The sequence below is a fragment of the Xyrauchen texanus genome, chromosome 37 (genome assembly GCF_025860055.1).
Source record: "Xyrauchen texanus isolate HMW12.3.18 chromosome 37, RBS_HiC_50CHRs, whole genome shotgun sequence".
Classification (NCBI taxonomy): domain Eukaryota; kingdom Metazoa; phylum Chordata; class Actinopteri; order Cypriniformes; family Catostomidae; genus Xyrauchen; species Xyrauchen texanus.
Window position 1 is genome coordinate 34,991,468 of NC_068312.1, and position 21,359 is coordinate 35,012,826.

At 37.8% G+C, this 21,359-nt stretch overlaps 1 protein-coding gene across 1 annotated transcript in view; it reads right to left on the bottom strand.

Moving 5' to 3' along the window:
- Window positions 1–21,359, bottom strand: part of LOC127630485 (FYVE, RhoGEF and PH domain-containing protein 1-like) — a 79,830-nt gene that overhangs the window by 24,403 nt on the left and 34,068 nt on the right. The window contains 4 exon segments of the mRNA XM_052108049.1: window positions 714–1,398; window positions 2,106–2,240; window positions 2,242–2,293; window positions 3,156–3,368. Coding sequence (XP_051964009.1) covers window positions 714–1,398; window positions 2,106–2,240; window positions 2,242–2,293; window positions 3,156–3,368 — 1,085 coding nt within the window.

The window sequence follows — 21,359 nt, forward strand, 5'->3', positions numbered from 1 at the left end:
TTCTATTAAAACATATTAGTGTACTAAATTATTTTTTGCTTATAGTTTGCTGGGTCTAATTTATCTACCTAAACTACTGATACATCAGTGGTCTTGGACTTTAAACTGACACTTATTGGTGTGGAAGCTGCATTAAGCAAATGCAGGCATTTTCAATTACCGATGCCACTGCAGAAATATCCTCGTTGCAAACATATCACCCATGATTCATTTATTCTGCAACCAAAAGTGTTTGATAAGAGGAGTTACTGGGAAGTGAGTACTATTTTGCGACCACAGTTATGATGAATAGTTTTTTCTATGACACTAATATGACTGGAGTCAAATTATATGTGTGTAAATGTTAAATGTCTGTCAAAAATGCTACACTGAATAAAATCTAATACTTACTTACTATTTTTTACTTGTTTTTTCAGTAAATGCATCTACCTTCCTTAAAACACTATAAATATACTTGACATTTGTTTTTTAATGAGATAAGAAGTCTTGTTTTCAACTAAATTTAGTAGGCTTTATGCTTTAAGCCAGAAAAAAAACACTATTTGCTACAATATAAGACTATTGTAAGACTACAGTAAGAAATTACCGTGCACTAATTGCCTCGCAGGTTTTAAGGAAGGGTTTAATTTACTCAAATTTTATTTTATGATCTAACTATTTCCCCAACTTTTGAAAAACTGGAAATATGTCATGCAGGTTTGCTCAATATTCACCTCAGAGGAGTCTTGTCTCTCAGCTTTAGGGAGAGGTTGTAGAGCCATCGGATTCATTTCACTCTCATCCCCACTGCCTTCCTCCATATCACTGTCCCCCTCTGAGTCTCTGCCACCCTCTACACCGCTGGCCCCCTCTCCTTCAAGCCCCTCGGCATAGCCGCAAGAGAGGCTGGGCCCCGGGCTGCATTGGCAAATGTCCCTCTCATGACCAATCCGGTCCTCATCCCCAACAAAGCACAGCTCCTCACTGTGCGAGGGCGAACTGATGCTGTCAATACCACTATCCCTATTGGCCAGCTTCCCATCCATCTGGGATGGTGGGAGGGACAAGCGGTCAGAGGGGATTTCTGATTGGTTGGCCATAAGGTCCCTCATTTCCATAGTGTCCAGCAGTTTATCACAGGCACCGTAGCCTGATTCCATAGAGAGACGCTTCTCTGAGCAAGATGCTCCGAGTTCGCTGTTGTCTTCCTCGGTTTCGTCCACCTCCGTTTCGTCCTTTTCTTCTTTCTCTACCTCTGCTTCTGCCAGCGGTGCCTCTAGTGGAGCTTCAAGGGAGGTGCAAGGTAAGATGAACTCAGAGGGTGGCTGGCTAACTGCCCCAGCAGCTGCCTGTGGTTCGGGGACTCGTGGGGTGCACATCACTCCCCCGGTGATATCTTGCACCACAATGATCTGCTCCCTGAAAGTAAGCGCAAAAATCCTTAATTTCTTTTACCCATAGCAATTTTTCAAAAAATATACATGGGTCACTCCGTCTATGCTATTTTATAGAAAAATAAATAAATATCAAGATATATTCCAGGTGTTTCTTAATTTATTTCCTGTGCCTAATCAAAATGTTTCAAACTAAACATGTTTTCTTGGGAACATTGTTTTACATCGCAATCAATTTATGGATGTTTCTTCTACATTGGCACTTTCATGTCCAAGGAGTTGATTATTATTCAAACAAACAGATTTTAACTTTTTCTCACATTAAAACTGAATTGGAAACTTTTACCAGGCCTATATCATTTATTTTTAGAACTTTTTTAAATGCCTTTTATGGATATATTTGACTGTTTTAGCCTTGTCCCATAACCAGTCATTCAATATTCAACTATAAAAATCCATAATAAAAAAAAAATATTACATGTCTAAAACTATGATTATCTAAACAAAGAGTACAAAAAAACAATGAAATGATGGCCAATATATGGTAAATTAAATGTAACATGAATAGAAATCTATATGTTTCTGTTTACCTGTGATCAACAAACAAACAGCGATATAATTACCCGAGAACAGCAAATCAGATGCAATTGTAGCTATGAATAATTAAAAATGTACCATAATCTAAAAACCGGTTCCAGTAACAATCACTCGGCTGCTTGTTTTCTCTCTCACCTCTCAAACTTCTCGATGAGCGAGAGGACACAAGTTGGGGAGGAGCTTCCCTCTGCTCTCGGTAAAGTGCCACGTGATTGGCGAGGGTCAGCGGGAAGTGGACGGCAGGGTGGCGGGGGGAGGGGTTTGTCGGGGGGGGTGTGGCCGTCGAGAGGTCTGCTGCTTTAGATGAGGTGGTTTCGGGGGCACTGCGCGAGACAAAATCAATACGGAAATCAATAGAGTTAGACGAGTGTATGATCACATGAATGCACCACAGAGACACATGGCTGTTAAATTGGAACAACTGGCTACAATAACAAGTGCTTTTATTAGATTACATCATACTTGCATATCTTATGATATCAATAAATATTTATGAGATCACACAGAATACAGGAAACATTAAAATAACTGTGACTTGCATATATTTATATATACACAAAATACTAACAGTTGGCAACAAAAACTGGGCATTAAAAAGGAAGATATCATCATTTATAAAATGTTTTCTTTCTTTCCTTCAAATTATGCATGTAAACAATAAACATGTAACTAAGTGTATATATATATATATATATATATAATTATAATATATATATATATATAATATATAATTATACATAATATATATAGTATATACACAATATAATATCAAGATAACATATGTATTGATAGAATGGATTAGTACATTTTAAAAAAGTTCAAATGTGACCAAAATGCTGAAAAACTAAATGATAAAATCCAATTTGTAAAATTTATATTTTCAAAACGTGCCTAAAATTTCCCCTGTATAATTTCCTGAGAGTTAATTTCTTTCATATGCTAAAAAGGACATTATAACAAAAAATATACCCATGGGAATCAGAATCGAATATTCTGTATGAATACCCAAACCTGTTGACAGCCCCTGGTCACTATGTGATTTAAATGTATGGAAAAGAGCAGCTTGGACATTCTTCAACATCTACTATTTTGTGTTGCACAGATGAAAGATGGATTTGCAACAAGTACGTGTTGACAGAATTCAAATTTTTGGGTGGACCATCCATTTAAATGTACAGAACGAACCTTGAGGCTTTGGCCCAGGTAAAGGGGGGCATGTTTTGGGAGGTGGAGGCGGGACATCTTGCGGTCCGTTCTCACTTGTGCCATTGCAGTGCTGTGATTCCAGGGGTCCAGGGTCAGAGCAGAGGCGCTGTGGGGCCTCGTGGGATCCGAGACAGGGGCCTGAGTCAAATGACAGACTCTCGGTTAGAAGCTGCGGACTGGATGCAGAGGGGCCTGACAGAAAGAGAGAGTGCACACTTGCTTTGATTTTGGATTAAAAGCGTAATAACATCTTTTGGGAATAAACCATGCCTAAGAATGGTTCTTAAACAGACAACTTTAATCCAAATTTGAAGTCTTGGTATTGGTTTCATTTGAGCTGAATGGCTTGGTTAAAATAATGCTAATCCGAGCATAATTTTGTGAATTCAATTCAGATTCAAATTCAGTTAATATTCATGACTCTCTCTTTCATAGGGCTTTGCAATGAAACTGCATTGCATGTGTACAGCATTATGATTTTGTTTTAATTTGAAACAAGGTTCATCATTGGTAGCACGATCATCTCCGACAGCAAACTCTTTTAGAATCAACAAGAGACGCAGATTACAAGACAGGCAAATTCAATTCAGCCTAATTTAATGGAGCCGGCTGGGCGTAATGGATTACAGCTCTGGTGAGTGATATGTCTGAAAGCACAGAGAGCATAAATGTACAACAAGTTTTAACATAAATCACAGCCGAGTCAATAAACTATGTGTCCAGATCCAGTGATCGCTGTATATACTTGTGTTCATCTTGAGTTTAAATCACACATTGGCTTGTGCTGACAATCTTAACATGACATCAAACCGTGAATTCTGGGTAAATCTGGAGAGCATTCGGCCCCCGTGTTGGGCTGTTAAGTATTAAGTAGGTCAGTGTGTTAAAGTGCCAGCCTCTACTGTGTATAATTCCTGTTCGGCTCGATAAATGTAACATATCGTAAATTGGATCTAGTGACATAACAAAATTTAGGCCAGAAAAATCCTGCCTGCTCGGAAAGAGGCCAGTGTAAATATGATTTGAATATACACAAGGGCTTTGATTGGGAAATGAACTAGGCAGGGCTCAATAAGAAGGATAGCCCAGTGACCCGGGGGCCAGTGTGAGAGTCAGGTCAGTTGATGAGCGGTCACTTGCCCCATCAGGCCAGTCTGTGTTGTTTGTTATTCATATGAGGTTTTTATGCCTTTTTTAAAATGTAAAAAAAAAAGATTTTGTGCAGATTTAAACTTAAATTTCCATCGCCTTTCCATCCCATGGTGTTACAACAGTAAGTATATCAGTAAAACCATAGTAGCCTCGAAATTGACCATGATTTTACTACAGTAACTATAATTCAACTGACATTTGTAGTAAAGCCATAGTAATAATTAGGGCTGGGGTAAAAAAATCGATTCGGTTACAAATCGCAATTCTTGACCCAAATTATTTTAAAATCGTATCCCTGATGAAAAATCGATTTTTTACTTAATAAATAAAAATATGTGTTTTATTTTCAATCCTTCTGAAAATCCTGCGTCGAATTGTGCCTTGTTTGTAAATGAATCCGCAGTAAAATGAAGTGATCAAAAGGACCAAGTTCTTACTGGAACTTCATTAAAAATAAAGTTAATCCACTCTTTCCTAATGTTGGGATCAGAAGGAAGGCAATGCAATGACTGTGTTTTTCCACAACTTGGCAATGCACAGCATCTTGTTGTCTTCGGAGCCATCTTTATTGTTTGGTTTCTGCGTAGACCTGCGTTTGCCTCTCTCATTATTTACCTACTACATGTGTGAATCGGTGGGCGGGGCTAAACCGGCAGTGATGTAGAAGGCGGCGTTGATCTTCTTCTGCGGAGGCGGTGTTAAGCCACCCTATTACGTAATAAAGTGGCACATTCAACATCCTGTCGTTTTAGCAGATTGGCTTCAATATAAGCTGTTTTTAGACTAACGAGAAAGTTTTGAGTTCTGAAACTTACAGGATGTTTTTATAGTACAATGACCTCTTACATGTCAAAAGATCAAGGAAATTTTGATTTCTCAGTTCATGACCCCTTTAATGCTACAATGATTAATAGATAAATATAGGAGCCTGTATTTGTGCAGAGTTCCACAATAACAGGCTTTCTCTCTGAGAAGTTTTGTCTCTTTAGTTCTTTACATTTAGTTCTTTAATGCACCGCTGCTACATCCATCAAAGTGCCGTTTGTTTATTGTGGGTCATCAAAATACTCTGCGACCTGTGATCAATTTTCCTGTTATTATGCATCTAAAAGTTTATTTGAAAGGTGTTGTGAAGAGTATTTGTCAGGAGTCATTCTGCAGATTATTTCTGACACGGCTTTAATAGTTTAGCTGTAAAAAGTCTTATTAAACAGTTGGATGCCGTACACTACGTGATGCGCCACAGCATATAATCTAACAGCAGGGTTGGGAGAGTTACTTTTGAAATGTAATTCCACTACACTACTGAATACATTCTGTAAAATGTAATTTGTAACGTATTCCGTTAGATTACTCAAGGTCAGTAACGTATTCTAAATACTTTGGATTACTTCTTCAGCACTGGTAGATTTTTTCACTTGTTTTGACTAACCTAATTGATCTTGTTTTAAGGATTTTTAGATATTTTTTACAGGAAAACACACAAAAAAAATTATTTTCAAGAATAACATTTTTGCCCTAATATCAAAGGTCTTACTAGAAAAAAAGAAATTATGATCCAACATGAATTTTCTCTATAAAAAATATGATTGTGTCTGGTAACATGTGCATGTAAAATGGCTAGAAAAAGCATTTTAGTTTAGCGTAAAGCTGACAATTTACACAAGGTTTATTTCTATTTCTTCTGCTCCAAACGTACTTCTCTGTCCGCTCATATGAATGTAACACATCATAAGAAAGTGTTTCACCGCTGTTCAAATGCACTTTGGATCACATAATTTATATGTATAAATGTTTTCCATCTGAAAGGACAAAATAGTAAATGAAACAAATGACAATAAAATGCAAAGTAATCTCTTCAGTAATCCAAATACTTTTTGAATGTAACTGTATTCTAAATATCAATATATTTAAATACGTATTCCTGTTACATGCATTTAGTTACTTCCCAATCCTGTCTAACAGCCAGGGTTTTTATATGCAGTGTTGACAAGAAAAGCCGTATGACACAAAGACGCACGCTTAAAGAAACACACCTGATTATATTTTGAAGAAAAGACAAAAGAAAAGCGATCCGCATGTCTGATTTGCTTTTTTGTTCAGACGTTCATTTGCGCTTTGGCATGAGTTCTCACTTTTTTCTCTGTTATTCAATAGACAATTTTTCTGAGAAAAAGAACTTAATGTTTTTAATGTTTTATGAAGTTTTAATAGCAAGGTAAAGTAAAACATTGGATAATTTTCTTAAGAGATGGATAAAGCTATTGCGAGGGAACACAAATATCATTGTAAGGGAACACAAATTATTGCGAGTAAGTGAATGCAACGTTTTATGCAAGGAAACGTAAATGCTAAAGGGTCTGCACCAGGGTTTCCGTTGTCCGGTAATTACCGGACATTGGCCGGTAAAAAAAATTAAATGTCCGACAAAATTAAATCTCACCGGTCAAATTGTCCGATTAAAATTGCCTAATAATCCCGTTCCCCTAACACAATCTGAATTTGAGAATAAGCCTAAAATGTATAGGCCTAAAGCAAAAATACACCGATCTCTTGCTATGTTATAAAGGAACAGGCTCTATCGTTTGAAAGTTATGAAACAACATCGCATGCTGCATTTCAAATAAAGCGCACGCCTAAAACGGCCGCAATATAGACCTAAACAACGAACGATTGAGTGAGACGTTTCAAATATGGCCAGGCCCAGGCAGACTAGCTTTAAAAGCTTTTTTCAGAGGCCAGACGATGGTGAATCAGGAACATCTCATTATAGATAGATCAGTGCTAATCCGCGCGATTCGTGCAGTTTTTTTCCTCTATCATCAAAACTGAATAGCCTATGTTCATCAGTGCATGGTTACAGTCTATATCAAGCAGGGACACGTTTGTGTGCATTTTATTTTGTGATTTCACCGAATTAATAGAGAGTCTCCGCAACGGCGACAGATTGAAACGCGCGTCCTAGTGAAGATTGCGCAACTCGCGCAGCAGCGTCGTCCATGCAACTGATAGCAGCGGACACGAAGCGCTCAGCTTGATTTAAAAACAACAGATTTTAGCGCTAGATCTCTTATTTAATAACGGACTAAATGAATGATCTGCTAGTTAACTGGAGATGTTTTATTTATTTGTATTAGGTACATCCGTGCCTCAATGTTTCAAAAAGTGAATGTGTGTGAAACCACAGTAAAAAACAATTGGCGTCAATCGGACGTTCATGTATTTTTTTTCGTCTATTTGAAAGTTAAGCTAATAATAATATGTTGCATTCTATACGACCTGATTGTGTCATTTTTTAAGTTACATAGACTGCCTCCAGTTTTCCTCAACTTGATTAATTAAGAGGCGATATATTTGACCGGCATATCATCAAAATGTCCGTAAAATGAAACCCACCATTTTTTTCTAGCGGAAACTCTGGTCTGCACATATATAGCACCTTTTTAACCTTAGCGATATTCAAAGCGCTCACTGCGTCTTATTCAGCCATTCACACACACATTCATACACCAAGGTGCTAGCCTGCCATTGGGAGCAATTTGGGGTTCAGTGTCTTGCCCAAGGACACTTCGGCATGTGGAGTTGTGGTGTCCTTGGGCAAGACACTGAACCCCAAATTGTGAGGTATTGCAAACTATTGCAAGTGAACACAACTTATTGTGAGGTATTGCAAGTGAACGCAACTTATTGTGAGGTACTGCAAACAATTGCAAGTGAACGCAACTTATTGTGAGGTACTGCAAACTATTGCAAGTGAACACAACTTATTGTGAGGTACTGCAAACTATTGCAAGTGAACGCAACTTATTGTGAGGTATTGCAAACTATTGCAAGTGAACACAACTTATTGTGAGGTATTGCAAACTATTGCAAGTGAACACAACTTATTGTGAGGTATTGCAAGTGAACGCAACTTATTGTGAGGTACTGCAAACAATTGCAAGTGAACACAACTTATTGTGAGGTATTGCAAGTGAACACAACTTATTGTGAGGTACTGCAAACTATTGCAAGTGAACGCAACTTATTGTGAGGTACTGCAAACTATTGCAAGTGAACACAACTTATTGTGAGGTACTGCAAACTATTGCAAGTGAACACAACTTATTGTGAGGTATTGCAAACTATTGCAAGTGAACACAACTTATTGTGAGGTACTGCAACTATTGCAAGTGAACGTAACTTATTGTGAGGTACTGCAAACTATTGCAAGTGAACACAACTTATTGTGAGGTATTGCAACTATTGCAAGTGAACACAACTTATTGTGAGGTACTGCAAACTATTGCAAGTGAACGCAACTTATTGTGAGGTACTGCAAGTGAACGCAACTTATTGTGAGGTACTGCAAACTATTGCAAGTGAACGCAACTTATTGTGAGGTACTGCAAACTATTGCAAGTGAACACAACTTATTGTGAGGTACTGCAAACTAGTGCAAGTGAACACAACTTATTGAGGTACTGCAACTATTGCAAGTGAACAACTTATTGTGAGGTACTGCAAACTATTGCAAGTGAACACAACTTATTGTGAGGTACTGCAAACTATTGCAAGTGAACACAACTTATTGTGAGGTACTGCAAACTATTGCAAGTGAACACAACTTATTGTGAGGTACTGCAAACTATTGCAAGTGAACACAACTTATTGTGAGGTACTGCAAACTATTGCAAGTGAACGCAACTTATTGTGAGGTACTGCAAACTATTGCAAGTGAACACAACTTATTGTGAGGTACTGCAAACTATTGCAAGTGAACACAACTTATTGTGAGGTACTGCAAACTATTGCAAGTGAACACAACTTATTGTGAGGTACTGCAAACTATTGCAAGTGAACACAACTTATTGTGAGGTATTGCAAACTATTGCAGGTGAACACAACTTATTGTGAGGTACTGCAAACTATTGCAAGTGAACAACTTATTGAGTTGCAAGTGAACACAACTTATTGTGAGGTACTGCAAACTATTGCAAGTGAACGCAACTTATTGTGAGGTACTGCAAACTAGTGAAGTGAACACAACTTATTGTGAGGTACTGCAAACTATTGCAAGTGAACAACTTATTGAGTTGCAAGTGAACACAACTTATTGTGAGGTACTGCAAACTATTGCAAGTGAACGCAACTTATTGTGAGGTACTGCAAACTATTGCAAGTGAACACAACTTATTGTGAGGTATTGCAAACTATTGCAGGTGAACACAACTTATTGTGAGGTACTGCAAACTATTGAAAGTGAACGCAACTTATTGTGAGGTACTGCAAAATATTGCAAGTGAACGCAACTTATTGTGAGGTACTGCAAACTATTGCAAGTGAACACAACTTATTGAGAGGTACTGCAAACTATTGCAAGTGAACGCAACTTATTGTGAGGTACTGCAAACTATTACAAGTGAACACAACTTATTGTGAGGTACTGCAAACTATTGCAAGTGAACACAACTTATTGTGAGGTACTGCAAACTATTGCAAGTGAACACAACTTATTGTGAGGTACTGCAAACTATTGAAAGTGAACGCAACTTATTGTGAGGTACTGCAAACTATTGCAAGTGAACGCAACTTATTGTGAGGTACTGCAAACTATTGCAAGTGAACGCAACTTATTGTGAGGTACTGCAAACTATTGCAAGTGAATGCAAAACATTTTGTCAACAAACGCAAACTAGCATTTTTTGCAAAAGCATTACTTTTTTAGAAAATAAATTGGCTCCCTGTCCTCTGAATAATGTCTTGACTTGTTAAGTTAAAAATGGGTTGACAATAAAAATAATTTAGTAATGTTTCACATTATATGCTACTGTTTTCCAGCAAGTGAATATAGATGTCATAGAATTACATTGCATAATTTCTTAAAGTGGCACAGCCAGGTCAGATGGTGGGCAGACGGGCCGTCTAGATGACATTGCCATGTTTTAAAAAAAGGTTGCCTGTCCCTCTCCAGAGAGCTAATTGGTTCCATATGGTGACACTCATACCAACTAGAGGGCTGAAATGACTTCCACATGCTGTACCAAAATTACTTAAAGGTGAAAAAAGGCTTGCGAGGAAGAAACCAAATTTATCCTGGCCGCAGATTTGGATTTACTGTGCATGTTGTTTTTTCCATGTGCTCTGGAATTCCTGTACAGGAAGGGAATGTGTGCTTTGACCTACAAGCCCATTTGGGTGGGGCAAATTAAATAGGAATAAAAGCCGAGCTGGCCTTTCAAAAGCATGTTAACCTGAAGGGCACGTAAAGATGATAGATGCCTTTCAAATGTTCTTTAAATCAATTGTTCTCAAATAGCAGAACAATGCTATTCTTTGTGGTTGCTAAGGTTTTATAGGTGGTAGATAGGGAGTTGCTATGCAGCTACTTACTGGCCCAAGTCAAAATAGCCTCTACAATACTTCCCCCCCTATATATGGCTCAGGTCCATTTTTCTGCCCGTTTTATCATCTGCCAGGTGAAAATCATTAATCTAATCTTAAATTTATACTCCAAAAAGGCATTTTTCCACATGGTCGTTGTGAAAGACTTATTTTCTATAGTCAACAAATAGCAGAGAGTAAAAAAAAACAATCTTTCCAAGTCAATTAAGGCACCAAAACAACTAAAAGCATGTTCAAACTGCAGTTTGAGTAATTCACTACGGAAATATGCCAACACAGACATCTTCTCTTTTCATAAGTTTACTCCTAACTGATGGCAATTTTCATGCTCCATTTCTCCTAGAGACAGAAAGTGCAGACAGGGCTTTTGGGGTCATAGAGATAACGCAGAGACAGCCACAACTAGAGTAAAGATATGATGTACTGCTCTTCTATTCAAAGATTTACACCATTCTTAAAGGAATATATAATATTTCCAGGTTCAATACAAGTTAAGCTCGATTGACAGCATTGGAGGCATAAATAATTTGGACTTGCCCCTCCTTTTCTTAAAAAATAAATAAATAAATCTGTTTTCCAGTGAGGCATTCACAATGGAAGTGAATGAGGCCAATTTTTTAACATTAAAATACTCACTGTTTCAAAAGTATAGCCACAAGACATAAACAATATGCATGTAAACATTTTCTGTAAAAAGTTAACAAATTTGACAACTTCATTGCCATGATGATATAATGTCAACAAACCCTAAAACCCTAAAATGACTGTAAATATTACATTTAAACAACTTTACAGCTCAAATAATACACACGTTTTAACAGAAGAATTAATGTAAGTGCTTTTATAAAATTATAAGTTTCACATTTCTGCCTTTAAACCCTCCAAAAAATGGACGCATACACTTCCATTGTAAAATGCCTCACTGTAACCTCAACTTTTGATTTTTCTTAAAGAAAAGGAGTGACGAGTCAAAATAAAATGACGAGTCAAAATAACGCTATGTTCCATATATAACTGCACATACCTTGCACATACATTACCACAACGCCATTCTGTTATATGTCCTATCATTTGTATGTCTTTTTATACTCTTACCTTGTCTTATACTCAGTCTCACTGTAATGTTCTGTGTGCATTTGTTCTCCAATCACCAAAGACAATTCTCTGTGTACATGAGAACGCTTGGCAATAAAACTCTGATTCTGATTTACAGTATTGTAGTCAAATGGACTACTTTTAATGGTGCTTTTTTGGTTATTTTTTGGAGCTTGATGGCCCATGCTTTCATTGTAAGGATAATAGCTACTTGGAGATTCTTCAAAATATTTTATTTTGTGTTCCACAGATGTGTCCTGTGACAAAGGTCTGTAAGCATATTCTGAATTACCAATTTATCTGTCTAACTGCCTTCCTGAAAAACTAATTTGAAGACATCCAGGTCAGTTTTATTATTGACCATAGAAGCCCGCATTGTCAATAACGAAACCTATGGATTGGGTCTAAAAATTGATTTCCAATAAAAATAAAGTCCACAGTAAATGTCTGCAAGTTTTTAATCATATGTTAATCAGCAATTAGTGAGCCAGGGCAGTTATACTTGCACAAAAAGACCTGAATAAAAAACACATCCAGCTAAAAGCAAAAAGAAATGTTCTCCAAAATCAAACGTTTGAGTAAGAGAAAGTGCACACCCTGCGAATGGGCAAACAGGATATACCCTGCACCTGCATTGTAAGGAAGTCACTATTAAGGATATTCACACATTTCAAATTCTGCTCTTAAATGGTGCCAAGAGGCCTATAAAAAATGAGCTATGCTACAGTGAAGAAAGATCAAGGAGGTACTGCTGGGTAGCACTGAGGCACAACGGACCACGATTTGCAACATCTGCCGAAATCTCCATCCTATGGGTATGGTCTCTCTCTCTCTCTCTCTCTCTCTCTCTCTCTCTCAGGATATCGGTTACGTCTTCATGATACAGATTGATAGCTACACTAAGCAACAAAACCTCTTCTTCAATGATGTTCACAGGCAGCTTTGCATTCCAAACAGGTGAAAAAAACAAGATACATTCTCAACATTTGAAACAATAACCATGTGGATTCAGTCATTCGTCAACTGCTTAGTACACTAATTAAAAACAATCTACTCCCAATTAAGGACACTAGGCCTAAATACTTGTGAAAGACCAGGCTGATTAATATTCAGCTGATATTTGGCCGATAACTGATCCTGCTCACCCTTGTGTCAGTTCCAAACTGTGTAGACAGCCTTATCAATGAACATTTTTTTTAATGTTTTCTAAAATAATGTGTGCGTGTGCACGCACGTGCGCGCGCGTGTGTGTGTGTGTGTGTAAATTGTCCACAGTACATATTTAATGTAATTTCTGCATTATTGTATTTAATTTCTGCATTTTTTTGTTTGTGTCTCATTTGCCATCACTAAATTTGTATTACACTTAACCCTCTATGGTACGCAATATGATATCAGTGAGGAAAAAATTATTTGTTATGTTTTTCCTGCTTAACATTGGACACTATAACAATATCAATAAACATTATCATTATTTTTTAATTAATTTATTAATTAAAAGTTTGTTTCCTCAAGGCAACATTGTACCACAATGGACAAAATGAAACATTTGACATTTTCATGAAGAAAAAATTAATATATTTATTGAAAACATCAGTTTCTTTAACTAAACACTTGAACAAACAGATGTATCAAGTTTTTAATGAATTACACATTTCATATTTAATAAAAGTAACATTTATTATCCAGCTGTTGCCCTCAGGCAACATTGTACCATTGTGGAACACAAGTAGCTACTACAAACCATCATTTAAGTTATGATATCAAAACATTACAATCGGTGTTGTTTCAAGGTAAAACATTAACAATCACCATGACCTTATCCTAAAATGAACCTTATCCTAACAAGCATGTATATACACACACACACACAAGGACCTGCATGTACACAAGCACATACGCACAAAATCTCCTTCCTCACCAATTGCACTTCACTGCTTGTGAAAGTTGAGGAAGCAATTCCTCTCAACAGAAAAACACAGGTAGGTAACACATTTTGTGCACTGCACTTTTACAATGCCTGAACAACCTGGGTATTTGCATCTCCCCTTTCTTTCAACCCAAACAGGCCAATGACCGGTCTGATCAAAGCTGAACCAGCGTTGATGGTCGTGGTTCTACAGGGGTTTTTGGACGCTTCTCAGGCTGTTCTTCCTCAATGTGCTGTGATGGTCTCCCTCTTCTCTTCAAGGCCTTCCTCTCCATACAGAGACACCCTGCAACTTCAGCTTTGAATTTTGCAAGGCTGCTCACATCATTTGGGGGATGCCACAGTCTCTGCTGTCTCTCCGGTAGAGGAGCCAGGCCTCAACAACGGCAAGATCAAACATGTGAAAGACCACTCGGTGATACCACTTTTTGGATCGAATCTTTGTTCTGTAGAGGGCAATGAGGGAGTCTAGTAGATCAACCCCTCCCATCCTTTTGTTGTAATTGGTGACAATGCTTGGGCATTTCACCTGGACTGTTGTCTTCCTTTTTTGTCCTATCTTGTCACAGTGGTTGCTGGATTTGCTGAGGCAAAGGTGGAGAGGAGAGTGACTGCTCGATTATCATGCCACTTCACAGCCCTAAGAGTAACCCCATTATAAATGGTCTCCTTTTCCTCAAAGGCCCCCCTTCCTTTCCTTTTCATGTCTTGATCTGTTGGGAGACAGCATCCAGCCAGACGATTGGTTCTAACTGTGCCAATGCAGTGGATCTTCCTCTTTTCCAACAGCATCTGCAGGTCAACACTGGAGAACCAGTTGTCGAAGTACAACTTGTGGGAGCTGTTGTCTGGAATGATGCTTGAAAGGGTAAGCACTATGTTACCACTAGCGCCTATGTCAGGCTGCCCATTGCAAGGAGAGATACACCCAGTGTACACCTCAAAGTTGTAGACCATGCCACCACTATCAGCAAGAACAAAAACTTTATATCCCCAGCGTTTTGGCTTCTTGGGATTGTACTGTTTCATGGGGTGTTTTCCTTGAATGGGACAATTTGTTCATCCACACAAAGATTTTCATCAATTGGGATTGCTTGGAACTGCTCCAAGAGGGATGTCAGCAGTGGGCGCACCTTATACAGCTTGTCATAAGTTGGTTCTCCAATAGGAGCTTGCTTTAAGTTGTCAGCAAAGTGTAGATTGCGTTTGATCGCCTCCCAGCGATGCAAGGCCATGGTGTTTGCAACACAGTCGATCCTTGTTGCTGACTGCCAGTACATTCGGCATCCTGGAAGTCCAAAGATTGACATAAAGAAACAAATGCCAATGAATTGCTCAATCTCCTCAGCTGTGACTTTGAGTGGTTTGCTAGGATCACGCTGTATGGCATAAAGGTTGGTTTGTTCTACTATACTGTCAATACAGCTGCTAGTGAGGAGGCCTCTAAAGTATTCAGCAGGATATTTCACATATGTTGCCTTTGGTAATCTGCCTCTCCATTGTGGTACTGGAAGGATTGTCCTGCATTTTCTCCACTCTAAATTCTTAGCTCGTGTGTATTGCTGCTGGCAAGCCTCTGTAAAAATAATAATAAAAAAAATAAAATAAAAAAAATGACATGCAAATTGTTTATGTTTATGTTTTTTACCAAATTTACCAATCATCCTACTCTAATCAAGCCTCCTACTGTACCTCCATTTTCACCATCACCAGGTTCCTCATTCTCACTCTGAACTTCTTCCTGTTGATTTTCTACCATTATGGTAGTTCCGTCTTTATCCTCATCCTCATCTCCATCCTCACTCTCGCTCTCACTCTCTCCCTGACCGAACTGTCACTATGACCTCATCTTCCTCATCACTACATGTCACCTCATCCTCACTCTCATCAACTGGCAGTGCTACCAGTGCTTTATACCTTTTTGAAGTGCCATAGAAAACGTGCGGATTCATCTCCTACACAATCATAATTGTGCATATATAGTATGTTAATTACTTTTCTTATAAATGCATTTCAAAATCATGCAAAAATGCAAATACATTTAGATAATTCAAACTCTTTTCCATACAAATAAAATATACTTCCATTTAAACCTAGTATGCCTGGTATGGCCTTATGTGATTCCATTATGGTACAATGTTGCCTCGAGGCAACATGCAGTTTTATGTAATTTCCTATGATATATTTGATAATACATAATGTAAAGTTTTTTGAAAATACTTCTTTACTTACCAATGAAGGTGACTCAGATTTTTTGTAGCTGATTATCTGGACAGAAATTAGTGAAAAATGCCCTTTTCAGTGGAGAAAATATGGAGCAATGTGACATGTGCTGTGTGCTGAAAGAAGGAACAAAATGGACCCCTCTGGGTCATATGAACACTCTTTTGCATTTTCATTGGTTAGTATTTGAGTTCCCCTCCCCTTAGAGAGCATTGACCAATTACATTTTATTATGTTTTTATAAAAAAAAACTAAAATAAACTATGTTGCCTGGAGGCAACACCGTACCATAGAGGGTTAAAGAATAATAGAAAACCCTGACATGGTGATCAGGAGCTCACTTTCCCTTATCACACATATTACATAGCAACATGCCAAATAAATACATGAATATGAAATATTGATTTGAGTCACAAACATTATGTAGGAGAACGAGACAACATCAATCATGCAATTTAGCTGTCATTATAAAAAATATAGATGGTCACTTTTAAAGCCAATACTGGGCAACCATGACCAATGTAAAATATCCATTTCTAAAAACTTAAGCAGAAATCTAAGAGAACTGAAAATATTGCATATTATATATTATAAATAAGATATCATAATGGTCTTTCAAAGGCCAGAGCTTTCAATATGTATGTTTGGTGTTTTCTAAGCCTGTGGTTTGAGGTGTGACATTCTGTTGGATGGGCTCTATAGATTAGGATAACATACCCAATCAGAATACCCTGTGCTCTGTCAGTCAACTTGAGATCAATAAGCCATCGCTGACTCATCCATCTTATTTGACTACCCATGAATAATTTATGAACTTACTGGCATAGAATGAGATTTAGCACCTCAGAAAAGCCAGATGACAGTTTTTGTACCAAATGTTATACTCATCCTATCCTAAACATCAGACCACATATCGACCACCCAACCAGAGTCGCTAAACTGAGCATCTGATGCACATTTTACAAAAATGTCAAGTGCTGGCTGAAATCGCAAGTTACAATCTGATTGGCTAGCTTTACTTAAATTCTTCAGGTAAGGGCACACAGATTTTAAAACAGTTGTTTGAAAAGGTACTGTGTTGATACAATAAGTTAAAAATACTAAACAATTACAGTTGAAGTCAGAAGTTTACATATACTTACGGGGCTTTTCCACTGCACGGTACAACTGGAATCGACTCGACTCTGCTCACTTTTTGGGAGTTTTCCACTGTGGATGGAGGTTCCAAAGTTTTGACGTCAAAACCCTGCAGATCACCGATTGGTAAGAGAGAATCGTCACTACCAGCGTCACTGGATTTTCGACACGGGATATCAACCCACTAGTTTAATGTTAGCTAAAGCTATAGCAGTGTCATTTGTTCACACGACTTTCTAATTGTAAAAAGAAATGGCTGTGTCCAAAACCACGCCGTGGTCAATAAACAAGGTGCAGACATTCCTCTCGTTAGCGACAAACTAAACGACAATGTCTATTGTATAGGCCTAGCTGCTGTTGGGCGCACATCAGTGCAAACATACCAATAGTGTAGGGAAAAGTAAAAAAAACAAACAAACAAAAAAAAAAAACATTTAAGTGACTACAGAACCGTCATGGAAATGTGGAAGTGGTTTGACCAAATGGCGAGCAAAGTATCTAGACTGGCGAGCAATGGGAGGGAGAGTGCCCTGGACTCAGCCACGATTGAGGATGGTATGTTTTGTTATGTTAACTCTATACTCTGCTTGAAAGCTTCACTTTATTTAGTTGACCAGCTACTGGAAGCATGCTTCTAAAACAACCAGATCAACTGTTACACTTGTGTAAAATCACCATGCAACAACTGCTTTATAAAGCACAATGAGCTAGTAGCTAACAGCTAGCGGTTGTGTTATTGTTTATAGTTTGTGTCGCGTTTAAGATGATGTCACGGCAGTAGAGGCGGCGCAACTATGATGATCAGCCTATAATCCTACCCACGTTGAGGCTGTACTTAACAGCAGTGGAAAAGCAAGCTCAGAATAGTAAAGCGAGTAGAATCGAGTCAAACTGTAACGTGCAGTGGAAAAGTGCCATTAGGTTGAAGTCATTAAAAGTCATTTTTTCACCACTCTACAGATGTAATATTAGCAATCTTTAGTTTTGGCAAGTGGTTTGTGCATGACACAAGTCATTTTTTCCAACAATTGTTTACAGACAGAATGTTTCACCTTTAATTGACTATATCACAATTCCAGTGGGTCAGAAGTTTACATACACTTAGATAACTGTGCTTGTAAGCAGCTTGGTTATGTGAAGCCTTTAGACAAGTAGCCAATTAGCTTCTGATAGGAGGTGTACTGAATTGGAGGTGTACCTTCAAAATCAGTGCCTCTTTGCTTGACATAATGGGAAAATCAAAAGAAATCAGCCAAGACCTCAGAAAAAAAATTGTTGACCTCCACAAGTCTGGTTTATCCTTGGGAGCAATTTCCAAATGCCCGAAGGTACCACGTTCATCTGTACAAACAATAGTATGCAAGTATAAACACCATGGGACCACGAAGCCATCATACCGCTCAGGAAGGAGCTATATTCACAGAAACATGATTCCTATACCGACATAACCTGAAAGGCTGCTCAGCAAGTAAGAACCCACTGCTCCAAAACCACCATAAAAAAGACAGACTACAGTTTGCAAGAGCTCATGGGGACAAAGATTTGAAACGTATGAGGCTTGCAAGCCGAAGAACACCATCCCAAATGTGAAGCATGGTGGGTGGCAGCATCATGTTGTGGGGGTGCTTTGCTGTAGGAGGGACTGGTGCACTTCACAAAATAGGTGGCATCACAAGGAAGGAAAATGATGTGGATATATTGAAGCAACATCTCAAGACCTCAGCCATGAAGTTAAAGCTTGGTCACAAATGGGTCTTCCAAATGGACAATGACCCAAGCATACCTCCAATGTTCAGAGGCTGCTCAAAATTATTCAGTGCCACGGAACGCAGCTTGCATATTTTCCAATTAAATTCAACCCAAATCATTATCAAAGGACATAGATAATTTACTCTAGCCATCACATTATATATTGTGTATAAGTATCCTTCATATAACCTACACAATATATTATAATTTACGAGTATGTCTTTTTGTGGTTTGACAGCTTGAATGAAACATTCAAGGCTACATTCATAGAAATTGCATAAAAGTCTCCATTTCGAATCATTCAGTTTGCACAATTACACCAGTTTCATACGCTAACCTGCAAACTCAACCATGTCACTTAGTTAATTCTTGAAGAACTAAAAAATCATTTGTAACTTTTGTGTGAATGGTGACAAGATTCAACGTTGGACTGCGTCCTGTGTGTGATACCTGTGCCTTGTCCTACCCACGACCGGCATCACCTCCTTGTTGTCTCCCAAAGCTATTTCGCCAGACAACATTAAACGGAAGAGCAACAGTATCAAAATGTTATGACATTCCAACATCCTACCCTAAACCTTGAACCTAACCGATAGTGTCATAAAAAGCAAAGTTGACATGTGCATCTCCATCAGCTCATGAGATTTTAGGACTCGTACCCCAGTCCTTTGTGCAATGCTCTTATCAGTTGAGCTACTGCACAATTTTATCACGCTCAAACAAGCTTGTAAATATAGTTGATTATGTAATGCAAACGCTAAAATGCATTGTCTTACAAGTCATGCATTAGAGTAAAAGAGTTTTGAAGTCATAAAATAGTGTTGTGTAAGGTACAGGCCAAAATAGTAAGTGTTAATGAACTGATAATGTGCCATTTTGCATGTGATTTGTGTGAAAGTGAATAAAAGTCATTCTTCAAGCACCTCTAGTGTTTATTTTACCAGGAAGGTGTAGTGATATGTACAACAAGACACAACAAAATAAATAATTTAGCAAAAATGTAGATATAGCAATGTGATTCTATGAGAGCAGGTTGGGATTTTCCATTTAAAGAGTTTCGTTTGGAGTTAAGTGCCTTGCTCAAGGACACAATGGTGGTGGCAGTGGGGATCAAACCGACAACCTTCTGCTTACCAGCTTATGTGCTTTAGCCCACTACACCACCACCACCACTAAAGGTAAGTTAATAGTCAAAACTCGTTACTTTTCGACAGAAATTCTTATCACAAAGTCTATAAATTGTTTGCCATTTTTGTTTGGTAATTTGTGTAAAACTTTTCACAGATACTTCCACGCAGTTTTTTTTATTAACATTTTTAAACTGTGGTTTATTATTGCAGAATAATCTATTTCAGAAAACCCTACTTCTAAATGCCACATAAATTAAAACACATTGGGCCTCATTCATGAAACTTTGACAAATATATGAGTAAGTTTGCATTCATTTACACGTAAAATGGACTTTCCCGAAAACTTTCAGACGGATTCACAAGCACATCGTACTCCCCAGATTTGCAAGTAAAATGTGTATTTTAGTGAATTCCAAACATTCATAAATAGGGTGCATGTGCATTCACAATTTTCATAATCCACGCTCATGAAAACACCATATAAGGAAGGCACCAGAATTGCTAGTAAATGCATTTAACATCTATGCAGAATGGTAATGAAATCGTTTTTATGAATGAAGTTCATTCACATCGTAAACTTTTTATTTAGCAAACACACTAGCGTCTCAAAGAAAATGAGGACTTGCTGTCATCACATGCTGTCATATGACACTCTTTTGTGAATCAAAATTTGTGAAACTTCTCAGGTAAATTATGATGAAGATCTTCCTGAAGATGATCTTTGACCAAAACGCTGTAAGATATAACAGATTTGCAAGCTATCCATGAATGTGCAGGCTTTTTCTATTTTTTCCCTTGTAGTATTGTGTATGCACCTGCCCGCAATGTACTTATTAATGGATGTAACAGTTGGGGAAAAATTATACTTTGAGTAAACATGTTCAGTCTTAAAAAAGGATGAGAGGATGCATAGTATTCTCTGGCAGTGGCAGTGCCAGTAGAACTAGAGCATCAACTAGGGGTGATTTGGTACCGCATTTTAGAAAGACATCCTTTGGTCACTCCGCATTCTCTGTTAAAGTAGTGGGGAAGTGGAATTCAATACCTACAAACATTAGAAACTCAGGTTTCGCAGTATTTAAAGCCAGCCTTAAAATTTGGCTAAATTTTAGCGCAAGAGTGTCACCATTAATGATTGTATTGTATTTTCTGTATAATGTATTTGGTGTATACATCAAACAGTTTTTATCAAATTTGAATTGATGGATAATATGTATTTTGTAAATGTATGTAGTGTATTTGTTGTTTAGTGGTTGCTTTGTGTCTTTTGTTATGGTTTTGTCTACCTGTCCAGGGACAACAGATGCAAATTAGCTGTTAGCTAACTCTGGTGCAATTGTTTAAATTGTGCGCTGTCCCTGTCAAATAAAAGATAAAAAAAAG